Below are 25911 nucleotides of genomic sequence, written 5' to 3'. Positions count from 1 at the left end.
GTTTGCCTTTCCTGTTTTTCATTGGTACAAAAAAATTGTTGGTAGTAGATGCAATAGCTTAGATTTAAAAGCAGTGATGAACATATCGATCTTACATTCTTTTTGGCTGTATGTAAATTGCTAACCACGCTGGTGTGGTTTTTATTTGACTGTGGTGATCTTTGGTGATTTGGAAAAAAAAAATTGGTTAGTTTTTGTATTTGGAACAGAAACCGATGCAAGAGTTGGAAGTGAGAAATAGACTACGGAGGAAACTGGATTCGTCAGAAACGAGAAACAGAAACCTCGAGCCTGTAAACTTACTGTTATGCTCTTCGATTCTCACAAGTCACAACCACAATTAACGCTTAAACAAAAAACTTATTCGATCATACACCTCCTTCACCACTCTTTTAATTATATACTATTTATATTACCAAACGCTTAAAATTAGGAATCCTTAAAATTACAAATAAATATTTCATTTTTTCTCCTCGATAATTTTTACTATATCGTACTCTAGTCTACTACTTCTATCATCAGCTAACTTAACCTTTCGTACGCATGCTCTCTCTCTCTCTCTCTCTCTCTCTCTCTCTCTCTCTCTCTCTCTCTCTCTCTCTCTCATCTAGTCTTCTGCAAGTAAAAGAAAAAAAAAGGCTGTAAAACAATCTCTCTCGAGCCCCTTTCACCGCCAGTGACAGCAGAGAGAATCACACAGTAAAAGGATTTTTAACTCTCTCATCTCTCTTTCAGTCACTTCGTCACTATCGTTTAGCTTTTGTCTCCTTTCACCTTTTTAACTCAACTGCGAATATTACCCGTTGAGTTGAGTCCCATTTTTTGATAAAACACTTTTTTTATCTTCTTTTTAAAAGCTCAGTTTCTTTTTTGTAATAAAAAATAAATCAGAGTGTGTTTCTTCTTCTTCTTCCACTGTACAAATCGTCGTTTTGCTGATTTCCATCTGTCTCCTTTCTTTCCCCTTTCTCGTAACTTGTCGATATTTTGCTCTAATGTACACTCTTCTTCTCTGCTTTTCCTAAAGAGATTCTTCTTCTTCTTCTTCCTCCTCCTCCTCACGAGCTCCAAAGTTTCAGAAAAAAACTGACAATCTTTTTTTTCTTTTACAGAATCGCAATTCAAAGAAAGTCTTTTATCTTAAGCTGTGAGCTCAGATTCTGTCAAGATATTCTTTCACCAGAGAATGATAGTTCTTAAGCTTGAGCTTCAGATTCTGTCTAGATATTCTTTCACCAGAGAATGATTGTTCTTCTCCGGTGAAGTTATTGGAATGCGAAACGTTTATCTGTGAGGTGTTTCCTTCTCTCTGAGCTTTTGTGTCGGTCGTTAGGGTTTGGTGGTAATGACGGGTGAGTTACAGGAGACGGTGGCGCCGTGTGGGGCCATAACTGAGAAACGGCCAAGCCGACTCAGCGGTTGCGTCGGCGTATTCTTCCAGCTCTTCGATTGGAACCGACGCTTCTCCAAAAAGAAGCTCTTTTCTCGCAAATCTCTTCTTCCTGGTTAGTGCCTCGGTTTATTATCTACACGGTTGTGTCTGAAAATGAAAAAGAGATTCTTGTTTCGTTTTTTTTTTCTCAGGGAAACAAGCTTCTAAGAGGTTTGGTGGGAATGATAAACTGCTCAAATCTAAGCTTAACCTGGTGATTATTTCCCCCTTTTTTAGTTAAAAGTTTAAATCTCTAGTTTGGTTTGAGTTGTATGTCTCTTTTGTTTTGAAGATTGATGATGAGAAGAGAGGAAGTTTCCCGAACCGAGGTGAAGTTGTGGACTTTAAAAGGCATGAGATGAGACCTCCTAGTTTGGTAGCACGTTTGATGGGACTTGAATCAATACCTTCTAATCACAAGAAGAAGAAGAAGTCATCACATTTGATGAATCAGGACAAGGATAAATGCCTTTTGTCTGAGGAGGAAGAAGAAGAAGAAGATAGTGGTTTGGATAAGTCTAGGCCACAGAAGATGCAGAGAACAATAAGAGGTGTGTGCGACAGGCGTGTTATGGTGAAGAAGTTTGGATCAGACGCCATGCAGATCAAGAACGTTTTGACCCGAGTAAGGAAACATCATCACCAGCATCAGAATCTGGCTTCTCCTGTTAAAAGCCCGAGGCTTCAGAGGCGTAACTCTAGGTTGATCAACGCTGCTGCTAGGATTCTGGAACCGGGGAAGAGAAATTCGAAATACAACGCTATTGCTTATCCAAGTTCTTCCAGGACTATAAGGTGTGGAAACGTTGGGAAAGAGACTGCTGTTTCACCTGATTATAACACTAGTGTTGCTTCTTGTAAAGCCTGTGGTAGCTTTGTTGATGTTCATGGTTCTAGTTCTGTACCTGAAGAGAGTGGAAAGAGCATGGTTTGTGTTTCTGAATCAACTCCCTTCGAGAGGAGTAAAAGAAGTGTGCATTGGAGAAATCAAGAACCATCTATGCCTGTTTCTGGTAAAGGCAGAGGCTGTATAGATCAAATGGAGAGGAAGGCTCTTCACCGTGCTCGGTTTCCTCCTGTCCCTGAATCTTACACCTTACAGAGAAGCAGAGGTTCGTCTTCACCTGCAAATGCCATCAACTATAAAGACAAGGACTTTATTGCCATGAATAGAGGTTCAGCTAGCAGAGCTAAATTTGAAAACTCTGGTTTGAATCTGCAGAGAAGGTCTCACACTAGAATTGAGGAGTCTTGTAATAGATCAGGTCTGAACACTTGTGCACGGAAGAGAAGGCCAGCTTGTGAAACCGCGTTTTCTCCATTGAAACTTGGTTCCCCTCAAAGAGATTATAGCCAATGCTGCAGAGAAACTAAAGAGAGAAAAAGACCGCCACGTGTTCCAAATCAGATGGGTCAGAAAAGAATACAAGTTGATGCCGGTACTGTGGGTTTGATTCAGCAGAAGTTGGAAGAAATCACTTCTCAAGAAGAAGATGCATTGCCCAGTAAACCGGCCTCTTTGATCCTCCATGAGTTGCTTTCTTCACTAGCACGCGAGCAGACTTACTCCAGGGATGTTGATAATCGGGTATGTTTTATAATACTCTGCAAGAATGTTTTAGTATTTTTTTTTTCATTTTCTATTCATTCTTCTTTCTTAACTCTTGCAGAAGAAAGGCAAAACAGAGATGTGGAGTTCCATTGGAAATGCAAACAGTGACTACACAAGCCCTGGTTCTGTACTGGATGCATCTTTCTCTAACGAGAGTTGCTTTTCCAATAGCTTTGACAATATCTCAGGTTACATAAAGATCTATTCAGACAGTAATTTAAGTTCTTGAATCTGAAACCTGAAACTGCCGTTATGATTTGTGTAGTTCCAGGACAGATGAGGATGCCTCTAGAGCCAGTAGAGCCCGATTGGGACGTTCTTGAAGACTCCGCGACTTTGTTCAAGAACTCAACGAGTGTTGGTAACTATCAAGCGATCACCAGTCTGGTCAGCCATGTCTCCAACGTCCTGCGAAGCTTAAGCAACACAGGTCTCATATTAACGCTGCAGAGATTCACCAACGCAAGAGAAGTAATAATCCACACCGAGCTATTGGCTGCTCAAGACAACTACCTCATCGGGCAAGAACTCTTCGACGAACTTATGATTTACGCAGCTCGTTCCGATAATCTGCTTAATCTCCCTGGAATAACCGGAGGGTTCCTTGTTGATGCAATGGTCGAACACTTGGAAGAAATAAACATTTCCTGCGGATTAAAGCCTTCGAGTGCTGAAGCATCCGAGTTGATTCAAGGTGTTCTTGGGGAAGTTCCAAAGTGGGCAGCATTGGCACGGGTTGAGATGGACGAAGTTGTCGGTATCGAGATGGAGAAATGGATGGATCTTGAAACCCATTTGTTTGGAGTTGGATCAGAGATTGCGTATGAGATCGTTATGTGTTTGGTTGAAGAGTTAGCTATGGATCTACTTTAGTATTTGTGTAATTCACACTATTAAACCATTTGAATCATATGATCAATGCTTATTGTTAGAATAGTATCACAAATCAACAAACCAAATCATAATAAAAACAAACGATTCAATCTTTATCAATCAAAACCTAAAAACAAATCAAATCGTGTTCGATTAGACATTAAGTTTGTCTGTAACCTAGAATAGTCCGACCACCACCACCACCGCTGACTGATTTCCTCCTCCCTCCTCCTCCTCCTCCGCCGAGTGACTTCCTTCCACCGCCATTAATGGCTGAAGCTACGGCGGTGGAAATTTTCTTCAGATCTTCGACGGTGGCGTAGCTCTTACGCGCATTGATGATCCCTTTGCTTTTCTTCTCTCCCGCACTCGTCGATATGCTTCCTCTAATGGAAGAAACCGATCCGGAGAAAACAGAGGCGGTTCTGCTCTTAGACGGCGGCGGCGGAGTGAGATCCGTCCTCCGTGGGAGCAAGTTCGAGTTAGCCGGACGGCGATTTTCCTTGCGGATCATGGCGGAGAAATCAGGAACCGATTGAGCCAGTGAAGACGACGACGACGACATTCTACGCGGATTAGGGTTCGCCGGAACATAGTTAAACCCAAATCTCTTCTTCGCCGGCGAAACTTTGATTTCATCTTGTCTTGTAAAGCCGATTCTCGTTTGTTTCTTGCCTCCGCGGAAGAACCTCTCTTCTTCTTCCTTGAGTATCTTCTCGTACTCTCGCTTCAGTCGAAGCTTCGCTTCTCGCAGTGTCGCGTATTCTCTGTATCTGGGTCCTCTCTCGAATCCGCAGAGATTGTTTTGAGTAAGGAAGAGAGACATCGGATCGACGGAGAATAACAGAGGTTCCATACTAGGGTTTGAAATCGTATCCTCCATTATGGATGGATCAAAATCTTGATTCAAGGTTTTTGTTTTTTTTTTGGCACTATGTCGTCTTCTCGCAAAGCTTATTGCTTCTTTTCTTTTCGTTCGTAACGGTCTGATTGAAAGAGATGAGACCCTTACAAACATTTTGATGTGTGGACGCTTTTACCCTTTATCGTTTTTGACTTTTGTAACGGTCTTAATTTTGGGTATGTGGGACCCAAAATATCCTCCGTTATTAATTCGTCAAGCGATTATTATTTACTTTTCGATTGCGTTACTCATTCGGTTAAATACTCTGCGTAGTTTAAGAGAAAGCTAAAATACAAAAGATATGATCATGGAAAATAAAATGGGTTTTCTGCGAAAAAAACCATCGATCATGATTTTTTTCGTATTAAACCGCAAACTTAAAAACCCACAGATCAAACCACAAAGACATGTGAGTTTTTAAGTTTGACGGTTTAAACGCAAAAAAAAAAATCATGTTCGAGGTTTTTTTTGCCGAAAACCCAAATAAAATAGCTGGTACGAAAGACCTTAATTATGCTATTGGCAAATGCAATTCAAAGATACACATATTTGACGAATTTATGAAGTCTTAGATAAGAAAGAATATTCAAAAAGTAATGGTCAACTGGTCAAAATCAACCGGTGAAAATCAGCGCATTAAAAACGAACCAATCGTGAGCCGCCAAGTGTTAGTAGGGCTCGCGAAACCGTGCAAACATCGATACTTAATCTGGCGTTTTTGACATTCCTTCTTCCTCTTTTATGGTAGACCCCACCACTAAGCTTAATAAAAAACTAAGTTATAGACAAACCCAATAGATAACACTAAAAATATGAATCACAAAAGAAATCCATAAAATAATTTTCATTAAACAAGAAAAAACTCAATTAATCCAAATCTTACCTATGAACATGTGTTTATATACTAGATGCACTGACTGCTCTGTATACTAAGCCGGCCCTGAGAATAGTATGTGATGAAGAGTCTGCTCCATAGCTAACTTATAGAAGAGTTTGCTAACGACTTTAGAATGGTAGAGACCATAGAACTTGCAAAAATAGAACTGCTGGTTATAATCTCTCTGGTTTTGCTTACAATTCACTGGAAGCATTTTGTTTGTTCTGGTTTTCAATTAGTGATGCTTGAACTCTCCTCTGAAATCCAAGAAGTTTCAGGAAGAGGCACTGTAGGAATTTGCCAAACAGGCTTAGGAGGGACTTCAAGAGAATCAAGATTTCCTTCCATCATCTCCACAACTCTGTTCATTGGTGGGCGGTCTGATGGAGAAGACTGAATACACCACAAACCCACCAATGTCATCTTCTTTGCTATCTCCTCTTCCTCGTTGCTGATTCCGTTACCAACAAGCCTTTCATCGTCTCCCTTCTCAAGATCCTTATAGATCCATTCTGGAAAGTACATCGAGCTTGTGTCCGATGCATAGTTTTCTGCGGATGTTTTGTTCCTTGCTCCTATCATTTCGAGGACTAACATTCCATAGCTGTATACATCCGACTTGTGGGAAACACTCCCATAAACTCTAGAGATCATCTCTGGTGCGATGTAGCCTATCGTCCCTCTCAAGTCTAGTAGTGACATGGTGCTCTCTTTCTTCTTGCAGAGTTTAGCAAGTCCGAAATCAGACACTTTGGGACAAAGATCATCATCCAACAATACGTTCTGAGGTTTAATATCGAAATGCACGATCCTTGTTTTGCAGCCATGGTGCAAGTACTCTAGACCACGAGCAACGCCTAGCGCGATTCCATGCATTGCCATCCAATCAATGCTCATTGAGTTGTTGGTTGAGATGAACCTATCAAGAGACCCGTTTTCCAAAAGTTCATAAACAATTGCTCTCTTGGAACCTTCGGAGCAGAATCCAAGCAGAGAAACAATGTTAACATGAGAAGTTCTGCTCATGCTCACAACTTCGTTAACAAAGTCTTCACCATTACACTTAGAGTCTTTCAGGACCTTCACCGCAACCATACTACCATCAGAAAGACTTCCTCTATAGACCGTTCCAAACCCTCCTTCCCCAACCACTTCCGCAAATGAGTTTGTAATTCGTTTGACTTGTGCGTAACTATAGTGTTTCAGTGGAATAAGGGTCTTTAGATTCTGTTTTCTGTTGTCATGTGATGCTTTTCTCTTTCGGAGAATTGGTATGAGTATTACCAAGAGCACAAGAACACCCGCTACTAGTACACTCAGACCTGGACAAATATAGAAAAGGATAGATTTATAAACCTTTTATTTTCCTAGGGAGATCAAAAACAATTTGAAATCGACATAAAACCAACCTATTAGAATTTTTGTAATAGTACCTGTAAGCCATGTAACAAGTAAAATTTGTCAGCATGAAGCATACAAAATGGAACTAACTCGAGAGAAAACAACAGTGTACCATGAGGCTTTCCGGAACTGCAAGTACGGCTATGAGGCCCATTGTTACAGTAACAGACGAACCCTCTTGTGGTTTGATTATATCCACAACCACCCCCAGATTCCATGCACATGGAACATTCTTGGTTAACTCCAAGCTCGAAACCCTCTTCAAGCGCCTTCTTAAGATTATCTGAAGTCTGAAATCTCTGTAGTGTGCTCAACGCAGGTCCGGACGCAGGAATGCTGACGATTGTTAAGCACAGTACCTTGAGGATATTTAAAAGATCTCTAACTCCGTCAAGTAAAGGGGACGAGAGGTTTCTCGTCACATAGTAACTTCTTCCGAGTTCATCATCACAACCAAGCTCTCTGAAGTAAGTAGGATCATAAGCAGGCGTTGAGAATGAAAAGTCTCGGCAGTCATAGTAAAGTGTTAGCAGGTCGGTGTTAGGTGAGAATTGAAGGATGTTTTCGTTGAATGGCGCATTTGTAGGATCTTGGGGACAAAGGTGGCCGATATAATCAGATCTGGCAAGTCTTATGATACGAGTTGTGTAGTTTGCCTCTAAGATTCTGAACTTCACAGAGGCGATATTAATCTCTGAAAATCCTCTGTCACAGGTGAGCTTGAAGTCAGGGTGACCACATTCTTCTCTGCCAGGAATCCAGAAAGGGTATAAGAGACCAACCTGATCTCCACAGATAAACCGGGTACTACAGCGGTGGTAAAGATCAGCAGCTGAAAAAAGAAAAGTAGAAAAAAAGCTCAGCAGCTGAAAAACACATTGAGCAAAAAGACCATCCATATGATTGTATTAGGCAATGCAGTCTCAAATAATTTTTAAACCTTGCTCAAAAAATTATTAATAATATATTTTAAAAATATTGACATATTTGATATATTAGTGTTTTTAGTCTTCTTCTATCAAGTCAAAGTATCTGTTTCAAAGTTTTAGTTTTATGCCTCTTTACAAGGTTTATTTAAATAAAAGAGGCCGAATTTGACAGAAAAGCAAAGCAGAAGATTTAGAACTGTGCAAATGCATTATAAGTTTAATAATGGATGAAGGACTTCACGGTTGAGCTCAAATTTTGACACAAGATATAAAATTGAATAAGATTTACAATGTTGCCGGTTTAAGATCGATCTGTCGGTAAATAAAAAGTTATATAATATAATACAAAACATACTTAAAGATGATATGTGTATTTGATTATAAAAATACTTTCATTATTATAATGTATTCACAATATGGATTGTCGATTTCAAAATGAAAATGAGTTTCTCCTTATACAATAATATACTAGGATAAGACCCGCGCCTTGCGCGGAATTAAGTTATTATTTTTATTATATTTTGGAGAATGAAACAATAGTTTGGCTTCATTTGGATTAGGGGTGTTCAATCCAGATATCAGATTGGTTTCGGTTCGGTTCGGTTTTTTCGGTATTTTGGTTAGTAAAATATAACTACTATTCTAAATCCATATTTACTTTGACTTTAATCTTTCACATACTTTTGAAAGATTTCAACTGGACAACTAAATTGATCAGCCAATCTTGTTGCTTTAAATCATTAGTATTTATATATATATATATATATATATATTTTTTAGTTTGAATATTTATTAAATAAAAATTCATATGCGTTATATTTTATGATCATTTGTAACTTATTATAACAAAAAAAATAATCTATTGATCACAAAATTTTCAGAGTGAGAATCTTCAAATTTCTAATAATATATAGACGTTTTGAAAAATTCAAAATATAACATATAAGAAAAAATATAAATGTTTTTATTATATATTTAATGTGATTTTTTAATATCTTTAATAATATAAAATTTAAAAAAAGAACTAAGATACCAAAATTGTTATCAAATATTTATTATTCATAATAATTAATTTTCATATATACGTTAATCATATTAGGTAATTTCGTAGCTTCTAATTAAGGAAAGTGCAAAAACAAAATTTGGTAGATTATTTATCAATTCGAATATTCGATAGTTAGTTTAATAAAAAATATAATGTAAGTTAAGATGGACCAACCTATTTTTTTAAGAATAGTATATTTTATATAGTCATTTATTAAATGAGAATTTATAATCATACAGTTCTATGATCATTCATATCGTTTTATAACTGAATATTTAAATCATCGATAACAAAATTTTCAATGTGAAATCTTTAATAAGTTTATAATTTATAAATGTTTTTGAAAATTCATTGAAAGTTTTAATATTAAAATATTTATGTAATCTTATGGTATATAGTTTAATCTATATATATATATATATGTTTTATTATTAAATGATATTTTTTACTCATATGGTTTTAAATCATGTGTATCTTCTTATAATATTAAATAAAAGTTCATATTAATACAATTTTATGATCATTTGTAACTTATTATGACAAAAAAAATAATTTATTGATCACAAAATTTTAAGAGTGGGGATCTTCAAATTTCTAATAATTTATAGACGTTTTGAAAAATTCAAAATATAACATATAAAAAAAATATAATTTTTTTATTATATATTTAATGTGATTTTTAATATCTTTTAATAATATAAAATTTTAAAAAAGAACTAAGATACAAAAATTGTTATCAAATATTTATTATTCATAATAATTAATTTTCACATATATGTTAATCATATTAGGTAATTTCGTAGCTTTTATTTAAGGAAAGTGCAAAACATTTTTTGGTACGTTATTTATCAATTCGATAGTTAGTTTAATAAAAAGTGTAATATAAGTTAAGATGGACCAACCTATTTTTCTAAGAATAGTATATTTTATATAGTTATTTATTAAATAAGAATTTATAATCATACGGTTCTATGATCATTCATATCATTTTATAACAAAATATTTAAATCATCGATAACAAAATTTTCAATCTGAAATCTTTAATAAGTTTATAATTTATAAATGTTCTTGAAAATTCATTGAAAGTTTTAATATTAAAATATTTATGTAATCTTATGGTATATAGTGTTTAATCTATATATATATATATTTATTTTATTATTAAATGATATTTTTTACTCATATGGTTTTAAAATCATGTGTATCTTCTTATAATAAAAATGTTAAACCATTGATCATTAATTTTTAACATAATAATTTTAATAGTTATAGTCATTTATTGTCGTTTTTAAAAATTCAAAATATAACATATACGAAAAAATCTAAATTTTACTTTTATAGCTAATTTGATTGTTTAATTTATTTTAATAATATAAAATTAAACAAAAAATGATGGAGGAGATATAAATTGTTATCAAATCTTTATTATTAAAATCATTAATTGTCATATATATATTAGTCATTTATGGTAATTCCGTAGGTTTTATTTAAGGAAAGAAAATAGCATATCATATCATTATATCATATAGTTTGACCAACTTATGTATCTAACAACATATAAAAATCGAATGTGGACCTACTTATTTTTCAATTGAATGTAATTGACTACCTAATTGAGTGCCACCTATGCATTGGGGCCTATTTTAATTAATACAAAATTGAGGTTACATCTTTTCAAATGTTTCTCAATTAATATATAGGGGATTTATACCATAGTTTAAACACTGATAGGATTATAAACCCAATAAAGTTTTATTGGTATTATTGTGTGTTTTATTGTAAAATAACTCAGAATTTTATAATTACATAATAATTTTCTATAAAAGTTTTCAAATTTTTTATTTAATTTATTTATATTTTGAATTTTTATCTATGAATGAAATGGTTAATAAATTTATTAACAATTAGTATGCTTATTTTAAAAGTTATTATAATAAGTTATTGTTAAATAGTTTAATGGGCTGGAGCAAGATTTTTTAAGAAATTACTAACTGGAGTATATTAAGCTCCAAATGAGCTTTTGAAGCACAACCCACTTAAGTAATACAAATTTTAAACAGATAAACCTGGCCCAAATGGTTAAAATATTTTTTATTTAAATAAAAATGAGTAATAGAAAACTGACCGTTCAGTTTCGACCAAAAAAAAAATCAGAAAGAAAAATTAAGTAAATAAGAAAAAAACTCTAGCAAGTTATGTTTTGACCAGTGTTTTTAAACCCGGACCGGCAAACGAAAACCCGGACCGGCAAACGAACCGGAAATGTAAAAGAACTTGGTTTATTCAAGTGAAGATAATCCACTTTAGGAGTTGTATTTGTTAGTATTATAGTTTACCTTCTGATTTGCAAATATGATTTTGAATGATTCACCAAATTGTGTATCCAGGTGTGGATTATCTTCACTTGAATAAACCAAGTTCTTTTAAAAGATTTAAATCAGAAAGATAAGTTAAGCAGCCATTTTTACTTTGTTAAAATTCAAATTTTGTGTTATTGATTGATGGAGATTGAATTATTATTTACAGTGAAAGGAGATGTAGGTTAAAGCGAAGAATATTCGCTCAGCATTTAGGATGATTTCAATCGTGATTAATGGGAAAATTTAGTTGAAGATCGTCAATATTTAGTTGCTATATTGGATGTGTAGTAGTTGCAAACCTGTGATATTTTACTTGTCATATATTTCGAAGGGAATATATTCTTGGACATCATTTGATAAATATAAACGATTAGGTTTAAGATTTAATAATAAAAAAAAATTCAGGAAAATAGTTTAGGATAGTTAGTTGAATATTTCCAGGATAGTTAGTTGAATATTTTCAGGCAATTTTAGATTTGCAATTTTATTTGTTTCAATAATTATGTTTACATTTTATTAGCCGAGGTTCTTTAGATTTTAAAATTTCTAGACATGCATAGATAATATTTTAGTTTATATATTAAGTTGGACGAAAACTAAATAATTAGCCTGCCATTTTTTTAATTTTATTAATTGTAATTGGACGAAAATTTACTTACCCACTATTTTATAAATTATGTATACATATATATATATATATATATATATATAAATTTTTTTTAAAGATTAGGGTTTTGTAACTTAGGGTTTAGGGTTATGCTGTATACATATATGTGGAGGGATTAGACTCCAACGTTTGATAAATGTATAGCTGTAAATATTTTTAATGTAAATTCTACGTACTATATATATAAATATATAAATCAATAATATTAAACTTAAGGTTTTAGAAGGCGACTATATAAATTATAGAGAAAAAGACAAAAATAGCACTAAATCAAGTTTATGTTCCCAAACTAGTACTCAAAGTCAAAAGTCACAAAAATAGCACTTAATGTTTTATCAAAAATCACAAACTTAGGGTTTAGAGTTAAAGGGTGGGGTTTATGATTTAGGGTTTAGGGTTTAGGGTTTAGAGTTTAGGGTTTAGGTTTAGGGTTTAGGGTTTAGGGTTTAGAATTTAGGGTTTAGGGTTTAGAGTTTAGGGATTAGGGTTTAGGGTTTAGAGTTTAGGATTTAGGGTTTAGAGTTTAGGGTTTAGGGTTTAGAATTGAGAAATGAGGTTTTAGAGATAAGATATAAACTTAGAAATGTGCTATTTTGGTCATTTTAGTTTTTGAGTGCTATTTTTGTGATATAAACTTAGAAATGTGCTATTTTGGATATTTGCCCTAAATTATACTATGAAGTCGTTTATGATATATATATATATATATATATTACCAGTCCAATATATATATATATGAACTGAAAATATATAGACATCAATAATTTAACCAAATTTTAATATATTGTTATGAAAAATACTTTAATGGTGATGAGAAATTCTAATATTGACTAGTATAGAAGTCGTGTTTTGGACTAATCAATATAATTATAGTAGACATTATAGAACTATATGTTTTGTCTTGAGAGAAATGGGTAACGTGTTACATATGTTTTATTATCTTTAGTATATTAGGCATAATAGGTGTCGACATATTTATGTGTATTGTTGGTCTCTTTTCCAATCTCCAAATCAACCTTAATGAGATAATGGTTTTTATACAAAACTATAATATCACAATACTAAAAGGAACATATAAACCTCCCACATTGCTCTTCAGATTAATTATAATCAACCAATCAGAATTCATTATTTTTGCCATGTCACACTCAAATTGGGCTGATTTTGTTGCTGATCCGTAAGCCACAGCATTGTTGGGCTATATTAGTTATTGATGCACCTGGTTTGTTATTAATTAGTATATATGATATTTAGACCCAGTAGCCCAATGCACCCGAATCCTTAAAACGCAGATCTTTAATCATTTCGTCGACATCCTCTCTTCATCGTTTCATCTTTTTTTCTTTTTGAAAGATTCATCGTTTCATCTTTCTCAACGGTTCGTCGATCAATCGACACACTACTCCATAATTGATCAATGAATCCTCCAGAAATCCCATTTATGTCTTCCTTTCACCTTCCTTCCTCTCAATTTCTATAACATTCCTCCCAATAGATAGTAATCCACCAGAAAGTCTTCCGTAGCCACTGGCAATGCCGAATTTCTAGATCGAACGAACACACATGCCTTTCATATGTTCATGTCTGCCTTTCTTCAGGTTCCAACTCCCTTTTTCACAATATATAAACATATCCTCTGATTCTATGCTCCACCATCATACACGACAAATACATCACGGCGAGAGAGGCATGCTTATTGGGTTAGAACTAATTTCGTGGACAAGCATGTATAGACCCGTAACTATGATGAGATTATTTGATTCCCTCAGACTCTATACGCTTACTATTGGTTCCGCTAATTCACCATAGTCATCACCCAATTCTTCAGTGATGTATCTGCAGGCTTGGTAGAAGCGGAGCTGCGTTACCAGTGAATCCATTTCGGTCAAACAACAGTCTCTGAAGCGGGTCGAATAATGGTATGTATATCCATTCTGTTACTCTCCTCTCCTCATAGCTGAACCGTCTATTTCTGCAATGTTTGTTTCTTTCTTATTTTCACTTTGTGGGTTATTCTTCCGATGATCTGTTTGCTTGGTTTGTTGTTCCTTTCAGTTTGTGAACTGTATCTTTCTCTATACCCTAATATTGAATGTTTCTATCTACATCAGGAACCAAAAGAGAATAATAACCTTCGTCAAAATACTTTGGCACTGTATTGTCTACATGAGATAACAATGGTGAGTTTCACATTAGCTTTTACTTTTGGAAATCTGTGAACCGTTTTGACAAGGTGAAGCATAACGTTTTCACATTAAAGTTTTTGATAACCTCCTCGAAGACCAAAAAAGAGATCAAGAACTGTTCAGAAACAAATGAATGTAATGTTATAGCACAAATAATGTTATAGCTTGCTTTGTTGCTTAACATTTTCATTCTTGGTTGCTGTCTCTTTTCCGGATTTAGCTAGCAGAGCAAGTAACACAGGCTCTTATGAATCCCCTGAAGCTGCGGAAACATGATCAGAGGTGTGATTCCTTGCTTCGGTTTTTTTCTTCGGTTTCTTCAATTTAGTGTCCACGCAACTTCACATTGCCACCATTGATTCCAGATTATAATAATTCATTGTGTTTTGGAGTTCCTGCTGTAGATATATGTCTAAGCCATTCCTCATGTTTCAATGTTTGATATATTGTTATAACTGAAAGTCAACTGGTACAAATATTATTCTAGGTATTATATATTGATTCAATATTTTTGATCCAGTCACTAGAAAGACAAAAGTGAAACTGTGAAGAAAGGTAATAGTACTCTTTGATCAATATAAGAATTCCTTTCTTGGTTCGATGAGTGTGCTAATCTCACATGGATCCTCGACAATCTTTTACCAAAAATCCAAACTAAAAGTTGGTTGTTATAATACAAGTTTTGTTCGTACTTAAGGGAAATGTTATGTTAACGAAATAGAAAAAGAAACTACAAGTCTTACAAACTTATTACTAACCAAGTATTTTACTATTATAGTTTCAAAAAGAAAAGTATTTTGCTATTTTCAATCAAATGACATTTTCTAAAAAATATGATATTATGAGTACTAATCACTGAACATTTAAACCTATACCGTTTCTAAGTTAGTTAAAATACATTTGATCCCCCTTCTAAATCAACACATATATTACTAAAATATTAATTTCATATATTTAGTTATTTACAATATATAAAGTATCAATAATATTTTGGAAGCAAAAATTTGATCAAATAAATATAAGGGGACATATTTTCAACCCATATATAAAAAAATCTCAACACGTTAAATAATAATAATGTAATCAGTGAGTAGTTAATCAAAAATTTAAGACGAAACATTTATAATTTTCTTATTTTAAGAGTGTGAACAATGGTAAAGTAAAAATATCTCTTTGTATGCTTGAGTATATGATATATATTATATTTGTTTAGTAATTTTCACGACACTATTAAAAAAAATCCATTTCATCATAAATAATATTGATTATTCAAAATTTCAATCAAAAATGAAAAAAAACTAAAATTTGATATTATATCATATATGATATCAAAAGAAGTAGCAAGAGAAAAAAATAAAAATAAATCAACAACAAAGAAATTATTCTATCAACAACAAAGAAATTACTCCATCTACAACTCATGAGATAATAATCAAAGAAATACAACTAATAACAACTTCTCAACATCATCCGGACTATTTATGTATTCATAACTTAGTTTTGGTATTTTAGAAAACTAAAAAATATATATTTTTGTTACATAAAAATGCAAGAAAAAATTATATGTAACATTTAACCAACAAAAAGAGTAATATGTTCACATGAAAGTTCTACAATATTCTTCATAAATTAAGGTTTATAAATAATTAACCCGGGCGTAGCCCGGGAAAAGACCTAGTGACCTTAAAAGTAATATTCCATGAAAAGTAGAAACAAATTCAAAAAGAAATTATTGTTTTTATTATATTGATGATTATAATCTTTTTGATAATCCAAAATCCAGTGGATAAAAAAAATATATTTTAATAGAATAGATATTCTCATATATATATGTTTAACTTTTTTTTTGAAAATATAGACTCCAAATTTATTAGTATAACTAAAAGTTTAACATTTAGGTTTAAAAAGATAAATCTGGCCCAAATGGTTAAAATTTAGGTTCTAATTTAACATTTAAGAAAACCGAGATGTAGAAGAAGCTTACAACTTGGTTGAGGCTTTGGTTCGCAGGTGATTCCTGACGTTGAGTTTGTCTTGCAGCAAACTTGTGTGGTACCACTGAAGCTGCAGATTCCACCAGAGGACGAACATTCTTGACAAGTTATCTCATCTATCTCCACTTTCACCTCGAACCCTCCTCTTAGAACACTTTCCAACTGATTCAAATTAAACTCTCTCTCTTCTGGAAAGAAATTCATCGGAACATTCACTGCGAAACTCTCATTGCAGGAAGACTGTGTCTCAGGTCTCAGAGACACTGACCCAATACCCTTTAAAGGACATGTAAAATTTGATGAAAGGTAAGGATTACGAGGATCGCAGAGGTAAGAAACTGTGAGGTTCTTGGCATTTAGTGAGAGGTCAAGGATATCGGTAGGCAAGGTTGTGTTTTTAAATTTAGCAGAACAAAAAGAGCCTAGCATGTCTGTTCTGGCAAGTGTAAGAGTGTATGTTTGATCTACATCAAGAACACAGTACTCTTGGTCTGAGATGTTTAAAGATGTATTGTTGTTGTTATTGCAGTGAAGCTCCAGCAATGTATGACCGCAATAATCAGGACGTTTCCCACCCCAAAAAGGAAAACCAGCGGTTATGTTCCCACACTGAAACATATCTCCACACCACCCAAGTTCTTCCTGACTTGAAGCACAAGGAAGGTAGTACAATAAAGAGAAGATGCAGAATATAACCTGATAAAAAGTGGGTTTTGAGAATCGGATGATTGCTCGAGGGTTCATAATTTATTTCTTTGATTTATGGGGTTTGGATTGTGTTAACTGCACCGGAGGAATTCGTACAAAGGAGAAGACAGAACACAATATTGAGCAAGTTGAATCGGCAAAGCCGTCTGAGGAAACATGTAACGGATACGAATAATAATGATGGTAAAGCTGAAAAACATTTAAAAGTCTCGAAGAAGTTTCTCCGAAGCTGAATAAAATCATGAAATTACCAGCATGAGCGAGAGAGACGTGTTGGTAAGCGAGACAGACGTGTGGGTGTAAACATACGCCAAAACTGTTGACTTTTTCAAGTCTTCAGAGTTGATTTTTCTTAAAATACAAATACTTGGTTAGCAATTTGATCAGCTTTCTTAATAACAACTATAAATTAGCGCAGGTATGAATTTTCAGTTTTTAATTATTTATTTTATTAAATGATGTATTTGTAATATTCGTTCATATTATATTCATTAAGTAAATATTTTTTTTTACATCTTAAACTATCTATTTTTTTTACGAATGTGTGATATCATATAAAAAATATAAAAAAAGTGAGTATAGAGTTAATTAGATAATTTTAAAAACAGAAATTTTTCTTTCGTGTGCGATATCATATAAATAATGATCCGCCCAGTTAACAAAAATCATGATTATTTTATGTATAATTTTTTTTTATTTTGACCATTTCCTTAAAACTATATTAAATTTTACATATTATAATTAGAATATTTTTAATATATTTACCTTTTTATTTGAAATGCAACTCAATATTTTTTTAACAATTATAACAAAATATTAAAAAAATATTTTTAGAATTTGTTTGAAAAATATGAAAATTACATTTTAAATTAAAATTATCCTAAAATATGATAAGTTTTGATGTAAACGAAAACTCAAATTATGTCAAAAATAATGATATTCAATGATAATAACAATTTTAATTGATTATTTTTTTTAAAAATACATTTACAAAAATATTGTTTGAAAGAAAATTTATTTATCTTTCAAATATAAAATGAAAATATTATAATTAAATAATAAAAAATATAAATAAAAACCATAAATTTAGCAAATGAAAACTGAGTTATATTATGCTAAAATTTTTTTTCTAACAATTTATCAAATGACAAATGAGTTATGAGCAAATAATACCATATAATTTTTTAAAACATAGCCATTCTTAAATATTTTTTGAATAAATAATTATTTTTAAATTTAATCATCTAAAAATAATATCCGTACAATTGTGTGAGTCAAATTCTAGTTTTATTGATGCATGTTATATATTAGTGCTGCATGTTTTAGGAAACATTTTAATGATGCACGTTTTTAAAAATCTCCATTATTAAAATTATGCACGTAAGGATAACTCATGAATTTTTTTGGTTGATTAAATGACATTATGTCCAAATTTATTTAAGGATATTTCATTAAGGTAACTGAAAAAGACAAACAATAAAATAAGAAGTTTAAATTCATTTAAGCATATTTCATTAATATAACTGAAAAGACAAGTAATAAATTAGGCAGTTTTATTCGTTTTAGGATATTTCATAAATGCAACTGAAAAAGACAAGCAAAAAAAAAAGGGAGTTTAATTAATGAAGTAAGAACATTTTCAAATGGGTACTTCTCTTTTAATAATATAGAATAGTTTATTTTTCGGTCAAAGTGTCCACTAAAACCATTTTTTATTGGGAAAATCTTATTTTAAACCCTAACAGTGTCACATTTTTGCACTTTAAACAATGAACATTTTTTACTAATACTTTAAACTTTGAAAGTGATAACTTTATCATAACAAACCTCATTGGAGGTTTGCTTCTTTTCCAAGTCAACTAAAGTGTCATGTACAGTTCATTTCGTGAAGGCATGTCAGTTTTTTTTCTTTTTTCTTTATAAAATAATAAAATACATAAAAAATTCAAAAAATAAAATAAAATAAAATCCAAAAAATTCAAAAAACCGATTTATTTTTGAAAAAATAAAAAATTCTAAAAATTAAAAAATATAAAAAATCAAAATTAAAATAAAATATTTTTTAAAAAATTAATCCAATTATAAACCAATAAATATATATAATAACTTAAATGGTGATTCTAGATTCTGTTTTTTGGGTTTTGATTATTAATTTATTTATTAATACTTAACTTATTAAATTTTTGTGAAACTAGAAAAAATCCCATAAACCACTTAAAATGTTTTTGACCTTAACTAAAAGATTGTAAGTTAGTTTGAAATATAATTAAGAGATATAGAAGTATGCCTCTAGATTTGTATATGTTAGGTTTTGGTGTGAGTGGAGCTTCTTAGATAAGTAACATATATTTTAGTTTTTGTAAAGTTTGATTAGTAATTTATTTAGTTTCAAAGTTATTTATTATTTTTAAGTACTTCACTTATGAGTTAATTTCTTTTTTAAACAAAATTAAAATTACTAAAATAAATATCATTTCAATAAATATTACCAATAATTGGATTAATTTTGAAAATTTAATAAGTTAAGTATTAATAAATATTTTAAAAAAAAATCAAAAACCAAAAACCAGAATCTAGAATCACCATTCAAGTTATTATATTATATATATTTATTGGTTTACAATTGGATTAATTTTTTTAAAAAATATTTTCTTTCATTTTAATTTTGAAATGTTATTTTTTATATTTTTTGAATTCTAAATTTTTTCGAATTTTTTTATTTTTTTTTATTTTTTTGAATCTTCTATGTATTTAAAAAAAACCCGATACGTCATCACGAAATAAACAGTACATGTTACATAATTGACTTGGAAAACAAGTAAACCTCATCTGAGGTTTGTTACGATAAAAATGCCACTTTCAAGGTTTAAAGTGCTAGTAAAAAACGTTCAGTGTTTAAAGTGCAAGAATGTAGCACTCTCAGGGTTTAAAATACGATTTTCCCTTTTTCATTCATTACTGAAAGGTCATATGAGAGAGGCTTGTGGTTGAGGGTAAGAGTGTAGAAGACATTATGAACTTGTAGTTCTGGAAAAAGAGCATATGCATGGGCTTCTTAAGATTCTGTAATTATAACCAATTTTGAAATATTATACATAGCGTTTTGAAAGACAATTCACTTTTATTAAATTTCACTTCTTGAACTAAATAATGAGAAGGAATTAAGCAATCACTTGGAGAAGAACCATAACTACAATAGCAAAAAAATATGGTAAATTTTTTTTAAGAAGTTGACGGTGCGGACCGAGGCTTAAATGCGTCGGTAAAGCTTTTACTGGAAATTCAGACAACTGAGAATTATTCACTTTTTGTTGTGACGTTTCACCAATGTGACGAATCGAAGGAATTTTTTACATTTGGAACCAATTTTATACTTTCATATTACATTCCAAGCCACTTTATGCCGGAGACACACAAATTCTGATTTTAGAAACTTTGGCTGGTATCAAAAGCTGCAGAGGCCATGTCAGTTATTCATTTTTCAATTTTTTTATTTTAAATAATGAATTTATTTTAATTATTTTCTTTCATGAAATAAATAATAAAAAGTTCAAAAATGGTAGGCAATATGGATCTTAAAATGACAAGGAAAAAAGTAGTTGATTGATTCATAAAATAAAAATTGTAATATAACTGATATAAGTTTATATAAAGATTTTAGTTATGATGGGAAAAGAAAAACATTTTTTAAAAAAGAAAAATTAGCTTTTTGTTTTGAAAGCCATGTTTACGAGGCTTTAGAAAAAACGGCGAAAAATAAGAGAGGAAATTGAATCTTGACTTTCAGCACTTTAGAGCACCATTATTGGGGTTTATAAAAATGGGTTTCTTTCAAAAAAGCAATGTGACACCAAACCATAAAAACCAATCTTTAAAAACCCCTTGTGGGGGATTTTTTGCACTGTTTGCGGGCCCCACCGAAACGTGACGGTCCGCGATTGATGTGCTTTTTATTTTTTTTTTAATCAAACAAAAACAGTAAAAAAAATAATTTTTTTTTGTAGAAACCCTTAAATGGGTTTTAGGGATAATGGTGCTCTTAGAGTACTTAATGTTTAAAAAAACTCGATTGGAGAAAAATAGGCGGTTGGGGCTGTCAAACATTCTAAAGCTTTGACAGTCTAAACACCAATCGAAGCCTAAAAGACTGTTACGTCCTTGAAGTAAAAACCATTGTGACTAAACTATCTTCTCCTTAGAAATTCCAATTACGAAAGCACAAAAAACCTAATGCCGATTAAAAATTAGAAAAATCCTCTCTTTCCCTAAGACGACAAAAAACCATAGTCTCCGAAAAACCCCCAATCTCATCTCAATCGATTGAACAATATTACTTCGATTCCATTCATCATCTCGAGATCTAAATTCAACTCTAATCAAATCTACATCCATCCACATCATGACGAAGATCTCCGACATGCAAGATCTATTACTCTCCGACATAAGGTAAAGGCTTCTTCGATTTTTCTCTCTGCTCAAACTCACAATATCATATCTTTCTCATTTTGATTGATGTTTAATTGCAGATAATTGATCAATTGGGCTGAAGAAGCCAACTGCTCATGTTGGAGACGACGAACCCACCGCTTTCATCTCTAGTTGGTGGTGGTACTAAATCTAAGAAAGCCGTTCAAATCGATGACGATGATGATTAGGACAAGCTCCTTGCAGAACTTGGAGAAGCACCTGCTGCTGGAAAACCTACTTTATCCCTGCTCTAAGGAGAGAAAGTTCTGTTAAACTATAATCTAATCTCTCCTTGATACATTTACATAAGTTAGTTATTTATGTTATTACACAAAGAGTTGTAACTCTTCATGTTAAGAGGTGTGTCTCTTAGCCTAATAATTCATTCTCTATATAAAGATCAATCATTTGATGTAACATCAACACAAGAATCTCAATAATAAAAAGTATTTCAGATAAGTTACATCATTTTCGGAACCATCTGAAGTAAGCCTGTAACATCTATCTTATTCTTTCTCTCGAACTCGTGTGTAACACACAGTGATCAATGTGTAACATAAGCGGTTGGTAAAAGATTAACATGGTATCAGAGCTCTTCGATTGAGAGGACGAAGAAGAAAGCACTAGTAAGAGAAACACTTGGCGTGGAGAAAAGGAGGCTAGAGGATCTTGTCATACGATTTCGGAAGCACACGAAACGATGAAGAATCAAGTAATCTCCATATTTGATGGAGAGAAGTACCACTTCTGGAGCATCAAGATGACAACCAATCTCAAGACCAGGAAGTTATGGTCCGTGGTTGAAGAAGGCGTAGCATCCCCACCAGCACAAGTGGAAGAAACCCCTGAAACGGCAAGGGCAAGATCGCTTAGAGAAGAAGCGATGATGAACGATACATTGGCGTTGAAAATCTTGCAAACTGCTGTATCGGATCATACCTTCTCACGGATTGCAGCAGCATCAACATCCAAAGAGGCGTGGGATGCATTGAAGGAAGAGTATGAAGGCTCTTCTCAAGTTCGTTTGATTAAGCTTCAAACGTTGCGAAGGGAGTACGAGAATCTGAAGATGTATGAGAATGAAGACATCAAGGTCTTCACGGATAAGATAGTTGAATTGGCAAATCAATTAACTTATCATGGTGAACAGAAGTCGGATGTTCAACTCATACAGAAGATACTCATCTCTCTCCCAGCCAAGTTCGATAGCATAGTCAGTGTGTTGGAGCAAACAAGCGATTTGACTTCAACAAAGATGACAGAGTTGATCGGGATTTTGAAGGCTCATGAAGCAAGGCTGGCTGCAAGAGAAGAAAGCACCAATGAAGGAGCATTCGATGCTCGTGTTAAGCACGGAAATTCTGGTGTTACATCAGACAACTCAAAGCGTCGAGGAAGCAAGAAGTGGTGTGGTTACTGCAAGAAGAACAATCATACCGAGAGCGAGTGTCTGAAGAAACAGAAGAAGAATGATCCAAAGAAGGATCACCGAAGTAAACCCGTTGATGGAAGCCGATACTTTTTGCTATTCTTGGATGATCATACTCACATGTGTTGGGTATACTTCATGAAGCAAAAGTCAGAGACATTCTCACTGTTCAAGAAGTTCAAAGCAATGGTGGAGAAGCAATCGGATTGTACCATCAAGACACTGAGATCAGATGGAGGTGGTGAGTTCACTTCACGAGAATTCAACCGGTTCTGTGAAGAAGAAGGAATCAATAAGCAAGTCACATTGCCTTATTCACCACAACAAAATGGTGCAGCGGAGCGCATGAATATGACCTTGGTGGAGATGGCTAGATCGATGTTGGCAGAGCAAGACTTACTGCTCAAGTTATGGGCAGAAGCGGTATACACTGCCTCATACCTTCAAAACCGTCTACCATCAAAGGCGATAGAGGAAGATGTCACTCCTATAGAGAAGTGGTGTGGACACAAGCCATATGTGTCACACATGAGAATGTTTGGTAGCATATGCTACATACATGTCCCGGATCAAAAGAGGAGGAAGTTAGACGTCAAGGCAAAGCGTGGAGTCTTTGTTGGATATAGCAACCAATCCAAAGGCTATAGAGTTCTCATCTTGGAGAATGAGAAGATTGAAGTATCAAGAGATGTCGAGTTTGAAGAAAGCAAGAAGTGGGATTGGAAAAAGGCAAGAAGAAGTAAGGAAGCATTGGAGTTGTCTAGAAAAGACTCTCACTTGCCTGAGGAACAAACCGAAGTTACATCCAGTCCTGAGGAACAAACCGAAGGTACATCCAGCCCTGAGGAACAATTTGGAGGTACTTTCGGTCCTGTTCTCTTTCAAAATGATGATCATGATACTAGTAGTGGAGATGAAGAAGCTTCTGAGGCACCAAAGAAGTTCAGGTCCATGGTTGATATCATAGAAAGGGCACCGAGAGTAGAGCTTGATGAAGCGGCTCAAGCTATAAAAGCTTGTCTTCATGCAAATGAAGAACCATACACTTATGATGAAGCGTGTGGTACCAAGGAATGGAGAGAAGCGATGAATGAGGAGATAGCCATGATTGAGAAGAACAAGACGTGGGAACTAGTGGACAAGCCAAATAAGAAGAATGTGATAAGTGTGAAGTGGATCTACAAGATCAAGACCGATGCAAACGGGAATCACATCAAGCACAAGGCGCGGATAGTTGCAAGAGGGTTCTCTCAAGAGTATGGTGTTGACTACCTTGAGACGTTTGCTCCTGTCTCAAGACATGATACAATACGAGCCATACTTGCCTATGCGGCTCAGATGAAGTGGCGATTGTACCAGATGGATGTGAAGTCAGCCTTTCTCAATGGCGACCTCAAGGAAGAAGTGTATGTCACACAACCACCTGGGTATGTGACACACGGGAAGGAACACAAGGTGTTAAGGCTACACAAAGCTTTATATGGTTTAAAGCAAGCCCCAAGGGCATGGTATGGAAGGATTGATTCATACTTTCTTCAAAATGGTTTTAAGAGAAGTATGAATGATGCGGCTTTATACATCATGAAGCAAGGAGGAGATGTGTTGATCGTGAGTCTATATGTGGATGATATAATCATCACAGGAAGTAACATTCAGAGCATCAACACATTCAAGGAGAACATGAAGAAAGAATTCGAGATGGTGGATCTTGGATTGTTGAACTACTTTCTTGGAATGGAAGTAATTCAAGACGATGTAGGCATATTTCTTTCACAAGAAAAGTATGCAAACAAACTTGTAGACAAGTTTGGGATGCGAGACAGCAAGAGCGTAAGCAACCCACTTACATCACAAGGAAAAGAAGTTGAAGATGACAAGGAGTATGGAGATCCGACTAAGTATAGAAGCATCGTTGGAGGGCTTTTGTACTTGTGTGCATCAAGACCTGATGTGATGTATGCAAGTGCCTATCTCTCAAGATACATGTCATCACCTCGCATGAAGCACTACCAAGAAGCCAAAAGGGTGTTAAGATATGTCAAAGGAACATCAAACTTTGGAGTGTACTTCACAAGCGTGAAAGAACCAAGACTTGTAGGCTACACAGACAGCGATTGGGGTGGTTCTAAGGAAGACAAGAAAAGCACTTCAGGTTATGTGTTTACTCTTGGATCAGCCATGTTCTGTTGGCAGTCAAGCAAGCAACAAACAGTGGCGCAATCAACAGCTGAAGCGGAGTACATAGCCGTGTGTGCAGCAACAAATCAAGCAGTGTGGTTACAAAGACTATTTGATGACTTTGATCAGAAGTTTGAAGGAGGCATTCCGATCTTATGTGACAACAAATCAGCAATAGCAATTGGGAAGAATCCGGTGCAACACAGAAGGACAAAGCACATAGAGATCAAGTACCATTTCGTGAGGGAAGCTGAGCAGAAAGGAATCATTGAACTGAAGTATTGCAAAGGGGAGGATCAACTCGCATACATTCTCACAAAGGCATTGGGCGGTTCAAGGTTTGAAGATTTAAGGAAGCAGCTTGGACTCAAGTCGAGATATGATTAAGGAGGAGTATTAAACTATAATCTAATATCTCCTTGATACATTTACATAAGTTAGTTATTTATGTTATTACACAAAGAGTTGTAACTCTTCATGTTAAGAGGTGTGTCTCTTAGCTTAATAATTCGTTCTCTATATAAAGATCAATCATTTGATGTAACATCAACACAAGAATCTCAATAATAAAAAGTATTTCAGATAAGTTACATCATTTTCGGAACCATCTGAAGTAAGCCTGTAACATCTATCTTATTCTTTCTCTCGAACTCGTGTGTACCACACAGTGATCATTGTGTAACACAAGCGGTTGGTAAAAGATTAACAAGTTCAACCTCAGCCTCAGCCAGGTTGTGTTCTTAAACAATTGCTAAGCTAAAATAATTGAGTTAGTGGGATTTTTAGTAAAACAGGAACCTCAATATTATCTTTTGTAATAAATCTTAGGAAGTCCATACGGGAGAGAAG

General features: G+C 33.6%; 3 protein-coding genes across 7 annotated transcripts; 1 reads left to right on the top strand and 2 right to left on the bottom strand.

The window, feature by feature from the left end:
* Nucleotides 1-805: 805 nt before the first annotated feature.
* On the top strand, nt 806-3978 carry LOC106381071. 4 transcript variants are annotated; one of them, XM_048748182.1, is made up of 7 exons: nt 819-997; nt 1113-1295; nt 1364-1505; nt 1585-1646; nt 1725-3020; nt 3103-3232; nt 3310-3978. In XM_048748182.1, exons 5-7 carry the CDS (start codon nt 1791-1793, stop codon nt 3915-3917), a joined length of 1968 nt encoding a protein of 655 aa, XP_048604139.1. In that variant the 5' UTR covers nt 819-997; nt 1113-1295; nt 1364-1505; nt 1585-1646; nt 1725-1790; the 3' UTR covers nt 3918-3978. The 4 variants fall into 4 exon arrangements, with proteins under 4 accessions (XP_013676384.1, XP_013676385.1, XP_022551757.1 ...); XM_013820931.3 differs by having other exon boundaries at nt 813-997; nt 1113-1505; XM_022696036.2 differs by having other exon boundaries at nt 814-1295.
* On the bottom strand, nt 3938-4935 carry LOC106381072. Its single transcript, XM_013820933.3, has one exon. It carries the CDS (start codon nt 4933-4935, stop codon nt 4078-4080), a length of 858 nt encoding a protein of 285 aa, XP_013676387.2. The 3' UTR covers nt 3938-4077.
* Nucleotides 3938-17529, bottom strand: LOC106381073 (LEAF RUST 10 DISEASE-RESISTANCE LOCUS RECEPTOR-LIKE PROTEIN KINASE-like 2.7). Of its 2 annotated transcripts, XM_048748180.1 has the most exons (4): nt 16271-17524; nt 7212-7931; nt 7108-7131; nt 3938-7020 (listed from the first exon to the last, which is right to left on the bottom strand). In XM_048748180.1, the coding sequence occupies exons 1-4, from the start codon at nt 17022-17024 to the stop codon at nt 5930-5932; spliced, it is 2589 nt and encodes an 862-aa protein (XP_048604137.1). In that variant the 5' UTR covers nt 17025-17524; the 3' UTR covers nt 3938-5929. The 2 variants fall into 2 exon arrangements, with proteins under 2 accessions (XP_048604137.1, XP_048604138.1); XM_048748181.1 differs by lacking the exon at nt 7108-7131 and having other exon boundaries at nt 3991-7005; nt 7176-7931; nt 16271-17529.
* Nucleotides 17530-25911: the final 8382 nt, after the last annotated feature.

Source organism: Brassica napus, chromosome C2 (genome assembly GCF_020379485.1).
Source record: "Brassica napus cultivar Da-Ae chromosome C2, Da-Ae, whole genome shotgun sequence".
In the NCBI taxonomy this organism is placed as follows: domain Eukaryota; kingdom Viridiplantae; phylum Streptophyta; class Magnoliopsida; order Brassicales; family Brassicaceae; genus Brassica; species Brassica napus.
Note: the sequence above shows the minus strand (reverse complement) of the source record. Positions and strands in the feature narration are given on the sequence as shown.